At 34.2% G+C, this 15,937-nt stretch overlaps 4 protein-coding genes across 4 annotated transcripts; 2 read left to right on the top strand and 2 right to left on the bottom strand.

The window, feature by feature from the left end:
* Positions 1 to 4,129: 4,129 nt before the first annotated feature.
* Positions 4,130 to 5,990, top strand: LOC141395341 (RAB6A-GEF complex partner protein 2). The gene is made up of 3 exons (XM_073971017.1): positions 4,130 to 4,779; positions 4,846 to 5,117; positions 5,177 to 5,990. Exons 1-3 carry the CDS (start codon positions 4,443 to 4,445, stop codon positions 5,843 to 5,845), a joined length of 1,278 nt encoding a protein of 425 aa, XP_073827118.1. The 5' UTR covers positions 4,130 to 4,442; the 3' UTR covers positions 5,846 to 5,990.
* LOC141395349 (RNA transcription, translation and transport factor protein) lies at positions 5,928 to 7,482 on the bottom strand. Its single transcript, XM_073971027.1, has 4 exons — positions 7,377 to 7,482; positions 6,848 to 6,974; positions 6,462 to 6,788; positions 5,928 to 6,398 (listed from the first exon to the last, which is right to left on the bottom strand). Exons 2-4 carry the CDS (start codon positions 6,906 to 6,908, stop codon positions 6,043 to 6,045), a joined length of 744 nt encoding a protein of 247 aa, XP_073827128.1. The 5' UTR covers positions 6,909 to 6,974; positions 7,377 to 7,482; the 3' UTR covers positions 5,928 to 6,042.
* Positions 7,483 to 10,151: 2,669 nt separating this feature from the next.
* On the top strand, positions 10,152 to 11,171 carry LOC141390416 (RRP15-like protein). The gene is made up of 2 exons (XM_073963326.1): positions 10,152 to 10,279; positions 10,335 to 11,171. The coding sequence occupies exons 1-2, from the start codon at positions 10,237 to 10,239 to the stop codon at positions 11,072 to 11,074; spliced, it is 783 nt and encodes a 260-aa protein (XP_073819427.1). The 5' UTR covers positions 10,152 to 10,236; the 3' UTR covers positions 11,075 to 11,171.
* Positions 11,095 to 12,860, bottom strand: LOC141390417 (uncharacterized). The gene is made up of 3 exons (XM_073963328.1): positions 12,826 to 12,860; positions 12,155 to 12,315; positions 11,095 to 11,248 (listed from the first exon to the last, which is right to left on the bottom strand). Exons 2-3 carry the CDS (start codon positions 12,291 to 12,293, stop codon positions 11,172 to 11,174), a joined length of 216 nt encoding a protein of 71 aa, XP_073819429.1. The 5' UTR covers positions 12,294 to 12,315; positions 12,826 to 12,860; the 3' UTR covers positions 11,095 to 11,171.
* Between the last annotated feature and the right edge of the window lie 3,077 nt (positions 12,861 to 15,937).

Here is a 15,937-nt window from a genome sequence, read left to right as displayed (position 1 = left end):
CTTAGTCCCGGGCCACACTAGAGTAATTTCAGTGAAATTTTGACATGAAATTATGCGTCTATAGATCGAGTTCCATAGAAGAGTAAAATCATGAAATTGTTGTAGTGGGGAATTCAACCTAAGAACACCTAATTTCATTAATTTTTTTAATGAAATTCACTCTAGTGTGGACCGGGACTTAACGAAACTTGAAAAGAAACTTTAACGAATTTGGTTTCAAGAAACCTTGCTAGTCTGACCATCGACTAGTGGCATCGTAAAATTTTGAATATGTTATGTCAAAATTTTCTTTATGTTTTTCTTTATATAGGAATTTGACTTTTCATATTCGAACAGCTGTTGTGATACCACTACCTTGGTAATTGTGCCATGGACACAGCTATTAGGTTTCTACGATAACTTTCCCAGCAATAATTATGCTTTGTTTACATTTACGAAATCCATTCGATTTCAACTGTCAAATCCATAGGTTAAACGTCAAATGAAATCCAATGGATTTCAGATGAGATTTCATTTGACGTTTGAGCTATGGAATTGACAGTTGAAATCGAGTGGATTTCGTAAATGTAAACTTAGCATAACTCAGTCAGTTCCAGCTACCTCTCTCAGTGAATTTTATGCTAGGTTTACATTTGCGAAATCCACTCGATTTCAAATGTCAAAGATAGGAAAAGTCAATTGTGAAAAATTAACTGTAGGTCATGACAGAACTACCAGGTAGTGGTATCACACCAGCTGATCGAATATGAAAAGTCAAATCCCTTTATAAAAAATTATTTTTGTTGTAATTTCCACAACAACACAAAGAAAGTTTTGACATAACATATTCAAAATTTTACGATGCCACTACCTGGGTAATTGTGCCATGCTGTAGGTGGAGTCATGGTACAAATACACAGGTAGCCGCATCGGCAATTGTTGGTAACATAAGGTGTCAAAATTTGACATCAATTCAATGCAGCTGACACATTATGTTACCATCAGCTGGCATGATAATGCTACCTGTATTATTGTACCATGGTTGCTACGATATCATAACAACATTTGGTCTGTTCCTTTACTTTTGAAAATGGTAAAACTGGCAGAAGTAGCAAATGTTGTAATCTGCTTCCATATGAATTGTATGGTGTCTGAAGTAAAGGAAGGCTTTTCGAGTAAAAAGTTGTAAAACTTGAAGATTCTTGCACGTAAAGGAACAGGGCTAATATGTTAAACGAAAACTGTTACTCATTGGAATATTGACAAGAAAAACATTAAAACTCAAATTTTACGGCGTTGACTTTTGTTTTTTTATTAAATAAAAAATAGTGAAGAAACAAATTTTAGCCACAAAACACAACGTTTATGTTTTCTGTGCGGATAAATGGGAATCAAAAGCGATTGACATTGCTGTTATCAATTCTAGTGAGTTGTGTAGCCATCTGAAACCAAAATGTGGAACTATTAGCATATGTTTTTGGAAAATGCATTTCTTCTAGTCTTTACTTCTCTACGTTTTTGTTTAATACTATCCACAACGCTTTAGAATCTAAAAAAATGTGCATTTGTGAAATTTTCTTGGTTAATAATTGGTCTGTTCCTTTACTTTTGAAAATGGTAAAACCGGCAAAAGTAGTAAAAGTTGTAAACTGCTCACATATGAATTGTATAGTGTCTGAAGTAAAGGAACGCTTTTCGAGTAAAAAGTAGTAAAACTTGAAGATTCTTGCACGTAAAGGAACAGAGCTAATGTTAACATTTCGAGTTGTTTACATTGGACAGGTGATTAAAAGTCAGCTGAACAGACTTACAAATTTTTGCGGGACAAATTTTCCTACCAAAAATTTGCAAGTTCTCAGTCACAAAACTCTCCAAAAATCTCTCCAAACTCGCTCTCTTTTGCTGGATAATTTTGTTATCGAACAGCATTCAGTAAAAATTTGTACGAATTTGTACAAATTTTTGTGTTATCGTACAGACCTATTAGCTGTGTTCCTTTACTTACCTGAGGTTACCATTTTTACCATTTTTAACCTGCAAAGCGTTCCTTAACCCCGAAAAGTGGCAAAACTGGAAGCAATTTTTAAGAGAGTGAGAGTGGAGAGAGAGCCAAAATGGCTTTCTCTTCTACCACAGGCTACCAGCAAAATTTCTGCAGGTAAAAAATGGCAGAACTGATTTTTCGACTTTTGTTTGACGATTATTTCACAATGAAAAAGAAAATGGCGAAAAACAGAAGAAAAAGTCGAACGCTGACAAAACTAAATAAATAAATAAATAAAAGACGAAAATTTATTTTTTTATGTTTCTTCTTGACATTTTTCCGTTCCTTTACTTTTCTGGTAAAAATGTTCATGAGAGAGAAATTTTGAGCAATTTTGACACTTTTCTCTTTTGCCACCCTTACCATTAAAAAAGTAAAGGAACAAAGCTATTATGTATATTGAAGAAGTTAGCACAACTCAACTTTTAGAACCCTAATCAGCGTTGCCAGTATTTTTTAGACTCATTTCCCCATCTTGTCCAAAACTTTTCCCCAAAATTCCCCAGATTTTATTGAATTTCCTCAAAAAAATCCCCAATTTTTTTACAAATAATTACAAAAAATCAAAATTACTTTTATTTTACTATTAAAATTCATATCATTAAACTTGTAAAGTATTCCATACACTTATATATGAATTAAATTAACGATATTCAAAACTTCACTTTCAAGTGATTCAGAATCATTAGTCCCATTGGATTTATATAAATTTGTATAATGAAAGAGTTGTAACATTTCTTTAGCTGGGTCAAAAATTCTACAACAAATGGAGTTGTTGAAAATTGATTATTTATTCTAGTAACTCGTACTGCATTTTATTTCTGAATATGGTTCAAAATAGAAGACTCTTTCTACTTATGAATTAAGGCCTGGGTACATAAGCTGCCTCGCCTAGTTGCCTGGCTTTCATACTTCATTTCTGACATAACTAAAAAAAAGAGAATAAAGAAGGCCCAGCAAATTTCGAACTGGGTTGCCCTTTACTTTTTTATTCTTTTATCAGAAGCAAGCAAGGTAAGCAGGCGAGGCAGCTTATGTACCCAGGCTTTCACTTGTTGGAACGGAAAGCATATTTAATACCATCTCCAATTTACGAATGATAACTATCTCCATAGCAATTCGTAAACAATCGTGGAGATTTTTGTGTTGACAACTGGTTCTAAAAAGGTTTGTATAGAGCTAAATTGTGTTGACCCAGTGAATTGCTGCAAATATTGGGGTAAAATTGCTTGTAAGTTTAAAAATTGCATATTTGTTAGCATCGGTTTCAGCATTTGTATTAACAGTGTTTAAGATATTCCGCACTGGTCTTTTTAACTTTAATAATTGTTTACTCAAAAAAAGTACAAGTCCAAATTAAAGCTTAGGTCCATGTCTCCTCATGGTAAATATGCCAAGTCGTTTTCCATCGATTCCACTATTTTTTTTCAATATCTTCTTACTTTTTATAAATGGTTTCAATATTCGAGTGCACAGGGAAAAATGCATATTAGCAATGTGCATCGGTTTGAAAACGTAGATTAAGGCCCGTTCTTACATCTTTTCTTTCAAATCCCTTTTTGTTATACTTTACTTTAAGAAAAATAAGGAATAAAGTTCGCATTACCATGGATTTGTTATTACATCTTACATTCCATTTCAAGCAAAACCGTCTGTATACATCAAATTTACTCAAATTGGGTTGGTTAATTTGAATTTGCTCTCAAATTGTTTTTTGGGCGCACTTTAAATTTTAAAAGAAACACAAAGTTCCTTTTAATTTATTTGACACTTATTATTAAAGCAAACTTGTAGGAATAAAAAAACGGGTTATCTGTCCGATATCGGCCAACATTTAACTACAAAAAGGATATAATAACGGGACTTAGCATATTTATCTCTTTTATAATTTGAGCCATGAATATTAAATAAAGTTTAATTTAATCATTGCCCACCAAACAGTAATCATTTCTGGAGTTAAGTCCACTACAGCAGTAGAAATGATGGAAAATGTTATTTCAATTCAACCCACTGTTCTAGTACGCTGTCAGTCGTCGAACCGCATGATAACACTTCAAATCTTCAAATCTGTCATAAATTATTACAGCTGCGACCAGTTAGTATATGATGCATGTTATTTGTGCGTCACGCGTGCGCTGCTACTATTAACGTACTGAAATTAAAAGATGATCTGAAGTAATTAGCCAAAAAAGAAATTCCCCAAAAATCCCCAAATATTTTTCAGATTTCCTCAACATTTTCCCAATTCCCCAAGTCAAATTTTTTTTCCCCATTTCAAATAAAAATTCCCCAATTTGGGGAAAAATCCCCACTACTGACAACACTGACCCTAATTGTAAATTAATTGGATTTCGACTTGTAATGAACTCCTAACAAGTGTTGTGCCTGTTATTTTTCCTTATTGGAAACACGTAATAAAATGATTGAAATCAAGGCGAAGCTAGTTAGGGCTGACTCCCCTATTTATGCCACGGGAGAACACGTAGAATGTCTGATTGAATTTGCCAACAAAATTCCTGCAAACGGAGAAGACAAAAATCTGGAAGAGAATCTTGCATGGGCATCTGTACAGTTGCATTGCTATCGCAAGACCAATGCAAATGTTGGACACAAGGATAAAATGTTGGAGCTTAGTGAAATGGTTGGTAAAACAGCCTTGGATGCTGTGACACAAGCTGTTGGTGACATTGTCATTGCCACGAAACCAAAAATATTGTTTTGCGATTTGAAACTGCTGCCCAATGATTCGAAAATATGTAAGTACAGGTGGCGGATGCATCCTTTTTTAGAAGTTATCATTTCTATATTTCAAATATTTGTAGACTTTTTCAATGAGCTAATTCCAAGGGATGGACCTCCAACTTATCGTGGCCATGATATCAAGTATTTCTATAAACTAACCATAGCCACACAAAGGGTGAAATGCAAGGTGCAGACTCTAACAGTTCCCCTTAGGGTATTGCCAATACCTTTAATAGCACGACCCGACGAACTTCCCATTACCGAGGAGACAAATGATGAACTAGCTCCAACAAATCCATTTGTGGAAAAGAAAGAAGTTACAGAACTAGAAACATCATGGCATCATTTGAAGGTATACAACTTTACATAAACATTTTTAAACAGATTTATGAAAAAAAATTTTCATTGCAGAATGTAACAGCAAGGCGAGCACCCAAATTCTATAGAATATCAAATAAACGTGGATTTGTGGGCAGATTTTGTCTTTTCAAACCCTCCTACAAATTGGGTGAAGATATTGTGGGAAGTTTAGATTTTGCCAATTGTAAAGTACGTTGTGTCCAATTCTCCGTCAAACTGCAGTCACAAGAAATTCTCTTAAATATGGCTGATAACAAGAATTCCAATAATGATTTTAATGACAACTCATCAGTTAATTCTTTGGATTTGGCCAGTGTTGCTAGCGGTGTGGGATCAGAGTATATGCACAAGTCTTCCACTTCGGCCAGTTCGAAAGATAATGAGGCAAATGCGGAGCCCACTGGAAAAGTAACAACACATGCTATCAGTCATCAGGTCAGTTATGCCACAATGCAGACCCAAGTAGTTGTACCCATACCATTGCATATAACACCATCGTTTCGTACCGATTGTGTTGAAGTGAAATGGAGATTGCATTTTGAATTTGTTACCAGTACAATGATGGACTTTGGTGTACCAAATCCTGAAGTTGGCGAACTACAGGCTCCCACAGAAATACCAGTAGAAACAATGGTATGGAATTTACCAATAACCATTTATCCAGCTAATCCTTTGCAAATATATGCACCATCACAAATTCACACGTTGCTTATTAAATAATAACAATCTAAGCAATTCCAATTTTAGTCAATAAGAAATATTTAAAAAAATATGTAAATATCAAGTAAAAGTAATTTGTGTATAAGGTATGTTTGTCTTGTTTCTGTATTTTCTTTAATATCATAAATATTGACCATTATAACTATGTGTGTGCTGCAATTAATTATTGTTGTAATCAAAGTGCTGAGAAATTTCCATTAGAATCCAACCTTGCCCAGTTTTGTGTCTGTTTTGGGATTAGCTGTAACATTTTGTATGGCAACAATAGTTTCATTGATGCGAGTTTGTAGTTCTCGTAAACTTTGAATTTGTAACAGACGTAAAATGCGCACAGGATAATCAAGATTAGAATCACCGGGAGATACAATATCATTACCCTTTTCAAAGGGAAAAGGTGTTCCAACGACAGCTGGTCGATTCCTAACATCTGGAGCCATGCGTTCTTTGACAATTCGTGCAATGGCTTCCAATTGTAGCAAGTGATTGGGATGATGGGGTATTTTCAGCTTGGCAGCCATTGAACGAACACCAGCAATGAAATCTTTGTGTTGGACTAAAAAGGGGAAGAACCATCATAACATCGGCAAACAATTATAGATACTTGTAAACAACTTACAGTCCATATTGTCGAAAAAGTTTTCATTTTGTATACTAGGTTTTATGGATTTGCTGCTTTGTTCAGCCACTTTTTCACCACTCAGGTCTTTGTACGCCTCGGGTGCATCCAAAAATTCTAAACGTATAGCATAACTAAGAACCCATGATAGTTCTTCGAGGGGCGTCTGAAATTTGGGCATTCCCAAATCCTGTTTGTATTGCTGATAGGCAGCTTCCCATTGTACGGTGTCATCTACTCTGCGTAGAGGTTCACGGTCTTCGATTTTGTATGTTCGAATCTTCTGGTCTTCCAACCATAAAATTGTGCTTGCAAAAACTTTTCGATCTGTAATAAGAGGTCATAGAATTATGAATTTAGGGTTAAGTATGAGTAAAAGTACATACCATTGTAGTCCAATTTATCGGGAGTTGGGTGTTCCAAGGCCTCCAACTTTAATTTCAACATATTTGACGGATTTTTCCTTAATTCTTGTTTTAAGAAATGAGATTAGCCGGCGATGAGAAATTTATTCAAAGACGTATAGCAATAAAGACCCGAACAAATGCATTTTCCAAAAACATATGCTAATAATTCCACATTTTGGTTACAGATGGCTACACAACTCACTGGAATTGATAACAGCAATGCCAATCGTTTTTGATTCCCATTTCTCGCGACAGAAAAAATAAACGTTGTGTTTTGTGGCTAAAATTTGTTTCTTCACTATTTTTTATATTTTATTTAATAAAAAACAAAAGACAACGCCGTAAAATTTGAGTTTTAATGTTTTTCTTGTCAATATTCCAATGAGTAACAGTTTTCGTTTTACAGAATGTTGCTATGATGTCGTAGCAACAGAGGTTAACCCCCTCTACAGTTAATTTTTCACAATTGACTTTTCCTATCTTATAATATTGACATCTTTGATTTATTAAACATTAGAGTTCCATAGTTTGCTAGAGAGGCTTCTAGTAGGGATAGGTAAGTCGATTCCCGATTAGTCGATTTTTTGGGTAGAAAAGTGAAGAGTCGTCTTTTCATGACACGTTTTAAAATGGCGCCATCTTTTAACAACAATATATATCAAAAAGCCCTAAAATTATTTTGTAAAAATTTTATACAAATTTTACCTCATAACATAACAAATTGAATTTGTAGTATGGTGGAATAAGAAGGTGTAGCGACAAAAACAGCTGATCATCATACTAGTTGTCAAAATGCATTATTGTGAATAAAATCTCATACAAAATGTAAACAAGCAATTCACAGCAATGCATTATTGTGACCAAATTTGACGTTTGGTATGATATGATGTAACACCTTCTTACACGGCGTTTATATTATAGACTTTTGCAGGGTTAACCTTCTTTATGAGGATTTATTTGAAATATAAGCAATGGAATTGACATTTAAAACCCAGTCGGTTTGTTAAATCCGGTTATATATAAACGGGGTATTATTCCACCATGATTTGTAGTTAAATGCAAAAAATCCAAAGGTCTAAAGCTGAAAACACATAAATTGAAACTTGGCAGCACTTTGTCTTTTATTCATCTACACAAAACTTTGGCCTGTTCCCGTACTTTATAAAGTGGTAAAAGTCGTAAGCGATTTTCATATAAATTTTGTGTACGGGAACGCAAAATGTGTAAAAGTGGTAAAAATTGTAAAAACTTTTTAGTTCTGGAACAGAGCTTTTACTCAAAAGTTGGATGTGTTTAGGGCTTAAGGTATGTACACCTTGTTTTTTTTATTTGATTTTTTGGTTGTATTTTTTAGGTTATATTTTAAAAGCCTTTGTACATAAGCTGCCTCGCCTGATTGCCTTGCTTTCCTGCTTCATTTCTGACATAATAAAAATAAAAGAAAAAAAATAAGGCCGAGCAAATTTTGAACTGGGTTGCCCTTTTCTTTTTTATTCTTTTATCAGAAGCAAGGCAAGCAGGCGAGGCAGGTTATGTATCCAGGCCTTAATACTATGTTTACATTTACGAAAACCAATCGATTTCATCTGTCAATTCCTTTGTGTATACGTCAAATGAAAACTCATCTGAAATCGATTGGATTTCATTTGACGTTTAAGCAATGGAATTGACATATAAGAGACATGCCTAAATACGTCCGTTTTCCCTAATGGGTACTTTAAACGATATGTTTTTTGCATATGAGTTGTCACTTCTCCCATACAAAATGTATATGCAAAGTGACAACTCATATGTAAAAAACATATCATGTAAAGTACCCATAAACGTATGTGGTGAAAAAAGTGGAACACATGTAATCTTATGAATACTACCCATGGCACAATAATACACTAGTTGTCAAAGCTCATTATTGTGAATAAAAACACATACAAAATGTAAACAAGCAATAATAGATTATTGTGACCAAATTTGACGTTTGGTATGGCGGAATAAGAAGGTGTTACATCGATAACAAGATCTATTTAACAGGTCACGTAAATAGCACAAATACAACTCTGATTTGACCGACAATTATTTAAGCTGTCAAAATGTTTGTTTACTTTTTCATACAATCAATTCACAATAACAAAAAAATACTTGTTGTGTATTTATTTCAGCTATAGTCCATATTTTGTTGCTTCAAAATTTGAAGAAACAAAATGTTTAACAGTGGATAATGAAATTGATTACTACGAGCGGAGGCAGAGAATACTATAGTTTCGGAAGCAGCCAAACTTCCTCATCAGTTCTCTTAACCGCTGACTCGGTGTCGATAAACAGGTCAATAAGAGTGACCAGAAAATTAAACAGAACGAGAAATTTTCTGTATCCTCCTAAATCTGTTGACCGCACAATTGAGTCAGAATAATCAAAATCATATACCCACTACTGGTATAAGTAGTGTTGTTTGCAGTAAGCAGAGATCACAACAAAATGTTGTTTTTGCTTTATGCGTAGTCAACAAGTAAGGCCGTGCTGATTGCCTGTTATTGTTGTTGGCTTTGTATTGTTGGACTGCAAAATAATACTTGTTGTGTATTTATTTCAGCTATAGTCCATATTTTGTTGCTTTCTGGTCACTCTTATTGACCTGTTTATCGACACCGAGTCAGCGGTTAAGAGAACTGATGAGGAAGTTTGGCTGCTTCCGAAACTATAGTATTCTCTGCCTCCGCTCGTAGTAATCAATTTCATTATCCACTGTTAAACATTTTGTTTCTTCAAATTTTGAAGCAACAAAATATGGACTATAGCTGAAATAAATACACAACAAGTATTATTTTGCAGTCCAACAATACAAAGCCAACAACAATAACAAAAAAATTTGACAGATTGAAACCAATCAGCTGGCCATTTTACGCCTCCTTATAATTTCATCATGATCGAAAACAATAATCGGTCTATTTACCACACCAAATATAATATACGCTCGACGTATTTCGGTAGTATCATAGTGGAATGAAAAGGTGTTACATCAAATCCATGGCACAATAATACATGTACAACGGCAAAAACAGCTGACTTTCACATTAATTGTCAAAATGCATTATTGTGAATAAAATCACGTACAAAATGTAAACAAGCAATTCACAGTAGTGCATTATTGTGAGCAAATTTGACGTTTGACATGATTTGATGTAACACCTTTTTATTCCACCATGCCATCGACAATGCATATTTTTTGACAGCTGCCATGCGTTTAAATATGAGGAAGCATTGTAGCCCATTTACAAATTGTAATAGATTCAAGGTTTGACAATCGCTACACGTGAACATTTATTTGTAAACATTGCATTCATTCGCTACAGACAAAATTAAATTTGTGAAAAATGGCACTGCTAGGATTAAAGAAAAAACATTCCCGCGAAGAAGGTATTTTCAGATTGGGTTCCCTTAATATTTATAATTTACGTATTTTGTTATTCAGTTTCGGAGTCTGAGGAAGCTAGCCAAGAAGAAAATTCCAGCTCCGCGGAAGCATCTTCGGATGAGGAAAACCAACAAACAGCCGGCAACAGCGGATGGGCTGATTCCATAGCTAAAGTTCTCAGTACATCTAAGCCAAAAACAAAAAAGACACTCGTACTGTCCAGAGCCAAAAAGATTAAACCCGAGGATAAGAATAAAGTCAAAGAAGATTATGGTTTTGAAATCGATGGTGAAGTAAAGAAAGAAGAAATCAAAAAGGAAGAGGAAACAGAAGATGTTAAACCACCGAAAAATCTTAAACTTGAATTACGTGTCAAACCATCATGGAAGGATATTGAACGTGAAAGAGCCTTGCGTAAAGTGGCCACCAAAGGTGTTGTTCAACTATTCAATGCTGTGCGTATGCAACAGAGAGATCTGCAACATCAGTTGGAAGAAGCCGGACCTTTGGATAGTCGACGTGAAGCTGTATTGAAAAATATAGACAAACGTAAATTCTTAGATGTACTTATGGGTGGTAAACGTGCCAAATCAGAGGCTGTCGACAATCCAGTCAAGAACGAAGTCAAAAATGAAGATGACAGCAGCAGTGATGAAGAATATGATAATAAGAAAAAGAAGTCTGAATGGAGTGTGCTGCAAGATGACTTTATGACCAACAAGAAGAACAAACATTGGGATGAAGAAGATGAGGATGACGAGGATGGAAATAATTCAATTGAAAGTGATGACGATTAAATATTAAGAATTATTATAGGTATAGAAAGATCTTAGTTATTATTATTATTATTTACAAAATACACATGTTTACAAAGGAGTTTTGTACAAAATGTAACTACCTTGACTGGTCACTTTTTGTCGATTTTAAAAATTCCATGTTCAATAATCGAGCAGCTCCTAGCAAGATGGCACCTGAAATAGGAAAAAGATAGTTTGTCAGTACGTAGAGAATGCATGAAGTACATTTCAAATTGTTTGAAGGAACTAGTAGCATATCACAGTCTTATTGGCAAAATTTACTTAAGTACCATCAATCGGATTATTATGAAATTTGAATCAATGTATTTAATAATATTATTGTCATTAGCCTTGGCCCTGATTCTTGCATTCGATGTCGATTTGTGGACATATGCGATTTTGTGCGAGTAATCGTTCGATATGGTATGCGTGATTTAAGTCCCAATATTTAAGATTTTCCCTATGGACTGTTGCAAGTTACGGAATGTAATATATTTAAAATCGTGATCAGCATATCAGTATTTCAAAACGAACTGAATACTCAAGTTAAGGCCAATCCTGCATTCCAAATCACAGGTAACAATTGAATCGGAAACTGTCTGAGGACTATTACAACACAGTCAAAAGACTATAACAACATTAGCCGTGTATTGTGATTTGAAATTCAGTAAAGCTAGTTACAAGAGTATTTACATTCTTCACCAAGTACTTTCAAATTTGTTATGGACAGCTCAATAATTATGTATGTATGTAATGCCGGCGACATTTCCTGAGTATTTAAGCCATGAAAAACTTCTCTACAAGTGGTGTCGTAAGACACGCCGTTCGGACTCGGCAATAAAAAGTAGGTCCCATATCATTGAGCCAATATGAACCGGCGTGCACTCATTGATATGAGAGAAGTCTCCCATGTCCCTTCAGGGATGTTGTGGGAACATATGTATGTATGTTATGGCAAGCTCAATAATTGGAACAATGATACGAAACTAATTCCTTCCAAAACATTTTACTTAGAGGTTTTCTCTTTGCCATTGTAAAGCTGTCGTTTGTACTACGTAGAAGGTATTTATCGGAACTTACCAACGGATATAATTTTCATGATATTCCTCTCAACAGGTTTTCGTCGTGCAGCTTGATGATATATGTATGCCCCCATACCCATTACTCCAAATCCACTTATCAATCGGCATGGTAAGCAATCATCCGGTTTAGTTGACATATTAAATCGGTACAGCACAGACCTGTGGGAAAGGGAAAGTCTGGGAAATTGTAAATAGCTATTTGTACCAATTGTTGCTGGAAGTCGTCTGTTAACACAAAAAACCAGCAAAAGAGAGCGATTCGAGAGAGACATTTTGACAGTTCTTTCACTGAGAGCTTGCAAATTCTTGCTGGACAAATTTCTTCTAGCAAGCTCTTCTTCTTCCTGAAAACAATCAATCAGCCGTTTTTAGTTTTTTGTTGATTTATGTTTGTGAACATTAAAAACAATTTTATTGTGGAAATAACATAGTCTAATTGTATTGTTTTATGGAGAACAAATTTGTTAAGTGGAAAAATAATTTTTTGTTTCATTTTCTTTTTTATTTTTAATAAAATACAACGTAAAATACAACAACAAAGGAAGCAACTTTGTTGGCGGACAAATTGTTCTGTTTTGGCAAGTCAGCTGATTGCTTGCTGGTTTTTGCTGGGAAGGTGTCTGTTTACTTTTTACAATTTTCTAGCAAAAGAGAATAAAAACCCCTTACTCTCTGAGAAAGTTCTTGCTGGACAATTCTTGCTGGGAAAGTAACCAGACAGACTTAATATTTGAAAGTTTGGCCAGCTGATTTTTCATCAGCTGTTCAATGTAAACAACTTAAAATAGGTGTGTTCGTACATTTTGGTGCAAATTGTTAAAACAAAAGTTTTGTTTCACAACCTGCATGGTACAATAATACAGGTTGCATTATCATGCCAGCTGATGGTAACATAATGTGTCAACTGCATTGAATTGATGTCAAATTTTGACACCTTATGTTACCAACAATTGCCGATGCGGCTACCTGTGTATTTGTACCATGACAACCTGTAAAATAGTAGTTTTGTTCCAGAACCTGCAAATTAGTACTATTTTTACAATTTTTGCTAGAAATGCTTCCCCGTATTTCAAAAAGTAGCAAAATTTGCAGCTTTCTTTGAACAAAAATGGCACTGAAAAGCGCTGTCTATTTCAGTTTTAATTTGATTATTTCATTTGAAATTCGAAACATTTCACTTGTAATTTGAGACTTCCAATTGAATTTCGAAGTATTTCATTTAAAATTTGAGAATTCCAATTGAAATTCGAATAATTACATTTATAATTTGAATTTGTTCATTTGAAATTCAATTTATTACATTTGAAATTCGAAACATTTCATTTGTGTTTCGAAAGAACAAATAAAAAATTTCAAATGGAATAATTCGAGTTACCAATGGAATAATCCCTAAATGAAAAATTTACATATAATGCCATGTTCATACCAGCATTTGAATAACGTTGTTCGCTCTCATAACTACGTACACGAATTAACCCGTTCAGACGACATGGTACACAATTCATTGCAACATGATTCATATTTTCATGTTTTCTATTTCTTCTGACAATTTTGGAGTTTTCAGTACATATTATTAATTTTTCTATTTTCAAAATTATCAAGAGAGAGACCAGCCAAAAAAAACTTTTTGGTATACAGACTTTCTTGCAGGCATTTGATTTCTGTTTCTAAATTTGTACGTGAATTTGAATCGATGGACTAGAAATGCAACTGTAATGAAAGAGAAGACAAAATTTGCTATGATTTGAACGTTAAACCGTTTACTTTTCATTCATATTTTTCAGATTTTCCAAAAATGTTTGGAGTTTTAATAAATTCTAATTTTTAAATTTTGTATTTTTTCAGTCATAATTAATTTATTTCGATAAATTATCTCATTTGGTAGAGATGGGACATATTTTATCGTCATTCTTAGAGTAATTTAAATTAACTATGCGCAAAAATTTGTTGTTCGTTCTCCAAATTTTGTATGGGAAATGAAGTAATTATATCGTAATTTGGGTTCGAACAACGAATAGAGTGCGAATTAAGTCCTGGACACATAAGCTGCCTGGCCTGGTTGCCTTGCTGGCTTCTGATAAAAGAATAAAAAAGAAAAGGGCAACCCAGTTCGAAATTTGCTCGGCCTTCTTTATTATATTATTTTTATAATGTCAGAAATGAAGCAAAATTGTAAAATTCTGCGGCCTGCGTACATAAGCTGCCTTGCCTGATTGCCTTGTTTTGCTGCTTAATTTTTGACATAATAAAAATAAAAGAATAAAGAAGGCCGAGCAAATTTCGAACTGGGTTGCCCTTTTCTTTTTTATTCTTTTATCAGAAGTAAGCAAGGTAAGCAGGCAAGGCAGCTTATGTACGCAGGCCTTTAGCCTTAGTATGAACAAGGCATAACAAAAGCTTTTTCCTTTACCTTTTTAATGATAAAAGAGAAAACTGTCAAAATTGCTCTCTCATGACCAGTTTTACCAGAAAAGTAAAGGAACGGAAAATTGTAGATTTGGTAACCATTTCAAAAGAAAAATAAAAAATAATAATAGAAATGACACAAAACTTTACTCAAAAGGCCGCTGCACATACGACGCGTTGAGTGTTGCGTTACAACAACCACATGAAAACTTCAAAAACAAACTTGGCATCACTTACACATTTTTCATGTGGTTGTTATTTTCAAAGCGCAACGTGTCGCACAACGGACAGCATGTATCTGGCCCAAAACGTTGGATGTGTTTAAGGTGAGAACACAATGAGAAATTCATGCTTATCCAAGCCTAAATTTGTGTAGAAGAATAAAGAAATCCAAAATCGCAATTGAATTAGGTAGTACCTGGCTTTTATTCATTTACATGAAAAGTCATTGTGTTTCTACCTTAAGCTTCGTTCCCGTACTTTTTAATAATAAAACTCGTAAAAGAGAAAACTGTAAAATTTTTTTTCTCACACAAATTTTTTTGAATTATTTCGGGAACGGAAAAATGGAAGTCGGCGTATCAGCCAATCAGACGCCGGCAACTATGTTACTACTTTTTACACGCTCAAATTTATAGAGTAAAAGGTTTTTAAAGAGGGCGCCATTTTTGTTCAAAGAGAAGTGAACATTTAACAACTTTTTTGTGTACGGGAACGGGGTTTCGGGTAAAATGCATAAAAGTCGTAAAAATTGTAAAAACTTTTTAGTTCTGGAACAAATCTTTAAAGTTGAAAACACGTTCCTTTTAAGGTAAGGGTGGTAAAAGAGAAAAGTGTCAAAATTGCTCAAAATTGCTCTCTCATGAACATTTTTACCAGAAAAGTAAAGGAGCGGAAAAATGGTAGGTCTGGCAGCAATATCGAAAAGAAACATAAAAAAATCAATTTTCGTCTTTTATTTCACAGTTTTTAATTTAGTTTTATCAGCGTTCGACTTTTTCTTCTGTTTTGCGTACATTTTCATTATCATTGTGAAATAATCGTCAAACAAAAGTCGAAAAATCAGTTCTGGCATTTTTTACCTGCAGAAATTTTGTTGGTAGCCTGTGGTAGAAGAGAAAGCCACCTTCACTCTCTCTCCACTCTCACTCTCTTAAAAATTGCTTCCAGTTTTGCCACTTTTCGGGGTTAAGGAACGCTTTGCAGGTTAAAAATGGTAAAAATGGTAATCTCAGGTAAGTAAAGGAACACAGCTAATGTTTTGTGTCATTTCTGGTAGAAGAATAAAAAAGTGCTGCTAAGTTTCAATTCTTCTACCAGAAAACTTTACTCAAGCGTTACGATAAAACTGTGTCGTTCAAAATTTCCTCATGAC

The sequence above is a fragment of the Musca autumnalis genome, unplaced genomic scaffold (assembly GCF_047663935.1).
Source record: "Musca autumnalis isolate F117 unplaced genomic scaffold, ASM4766393v1 scaffold_1, whole genome shotgun sequence".
Lineage (NCBI taxonomy): Eukaryota > Metazoa > Arthropoda > Insecta > Diptera > Muscidae > Musca > Musca autumnalis.
Note: the sequence above shows the minus strand (reverse complement) of the source record. Positions and strands in the feature narration are given on the sequence as shown.

Excerpts from the sequence above, each read along its gene's own strand:
- LOC141395349 (XM_073971027.1), bottom strand. The coding sequence starts at position 6,908 with ATGTTGAAATTAAAGTTGGAGGCCTTGGAACACCCAACTCCCGATAAA. Across the intron at positions 6,789-6,847 it reads CGATAAATTGGACTACAATG|ATCGAAAAGTTTTTGCAAGC; the intron begins GTATGTACTTTT and ends CTCTTATTACAG. Across the intron at positions 6,399-6,461 it reads CTTTTTCGACAATATGGACT|TCCAACACAAAGATTTCATT; the intron begins GTAAGTTGTTTA and ends TCCCCTTTTTAG.
- LOC141390416 (XM_073963326.1), top strand. The coding sequence starts at position 10,237 with ATGGCACTGCTAGGATTAAAGAAAAAACATTCCCGCGAAGAAG. Across the intron at positions 10,280-10,334 it reads AAAACATTCCCGCGAAGAAG|TTTCGGAGTCTGAGGAAGCT; the intron begins GTATTTTCAGAT and ends TTTGTTATTCAG.
- LOC141395341 (XM_073971017.1), top strand. The coding sequence starts at position 4,443 with ATGATTGAAATCAAGGCGAAGCTAGTTAGGGCTGACTCCCCTATTTAT. Across the intron at positions 4,780-4,845 it reads GCCCAATGATTCGAAAATAT|ACTTTTTCAATGAGCTAATT; the intron begins GTAAGTACAGGT and ends AAATATTTGTAG. Across the intron at positions 5,118-5,176 it reads CATCATGGCATCATTTGAAG|AATGTAACAGCAAGGCGAGC; the intron begins GTATACAACTTT and ends TTTTCATTGCAG.
- LOC141390417 (XM_073963328.1), bottom strand. The coding sequence starts at position 12,293 with ATGTCAACTAAACCGGATGATTGCTTACCATGCCGATTGATAAGTGGA. Across the intron at positions 11,249-12,154 it reads CATGAAAATTATATCCGTTG|GTGCCATCTTGCTAGGAGCT; the intron begins GTAAGTTCCGAT and ends TTCCTATTTCAG.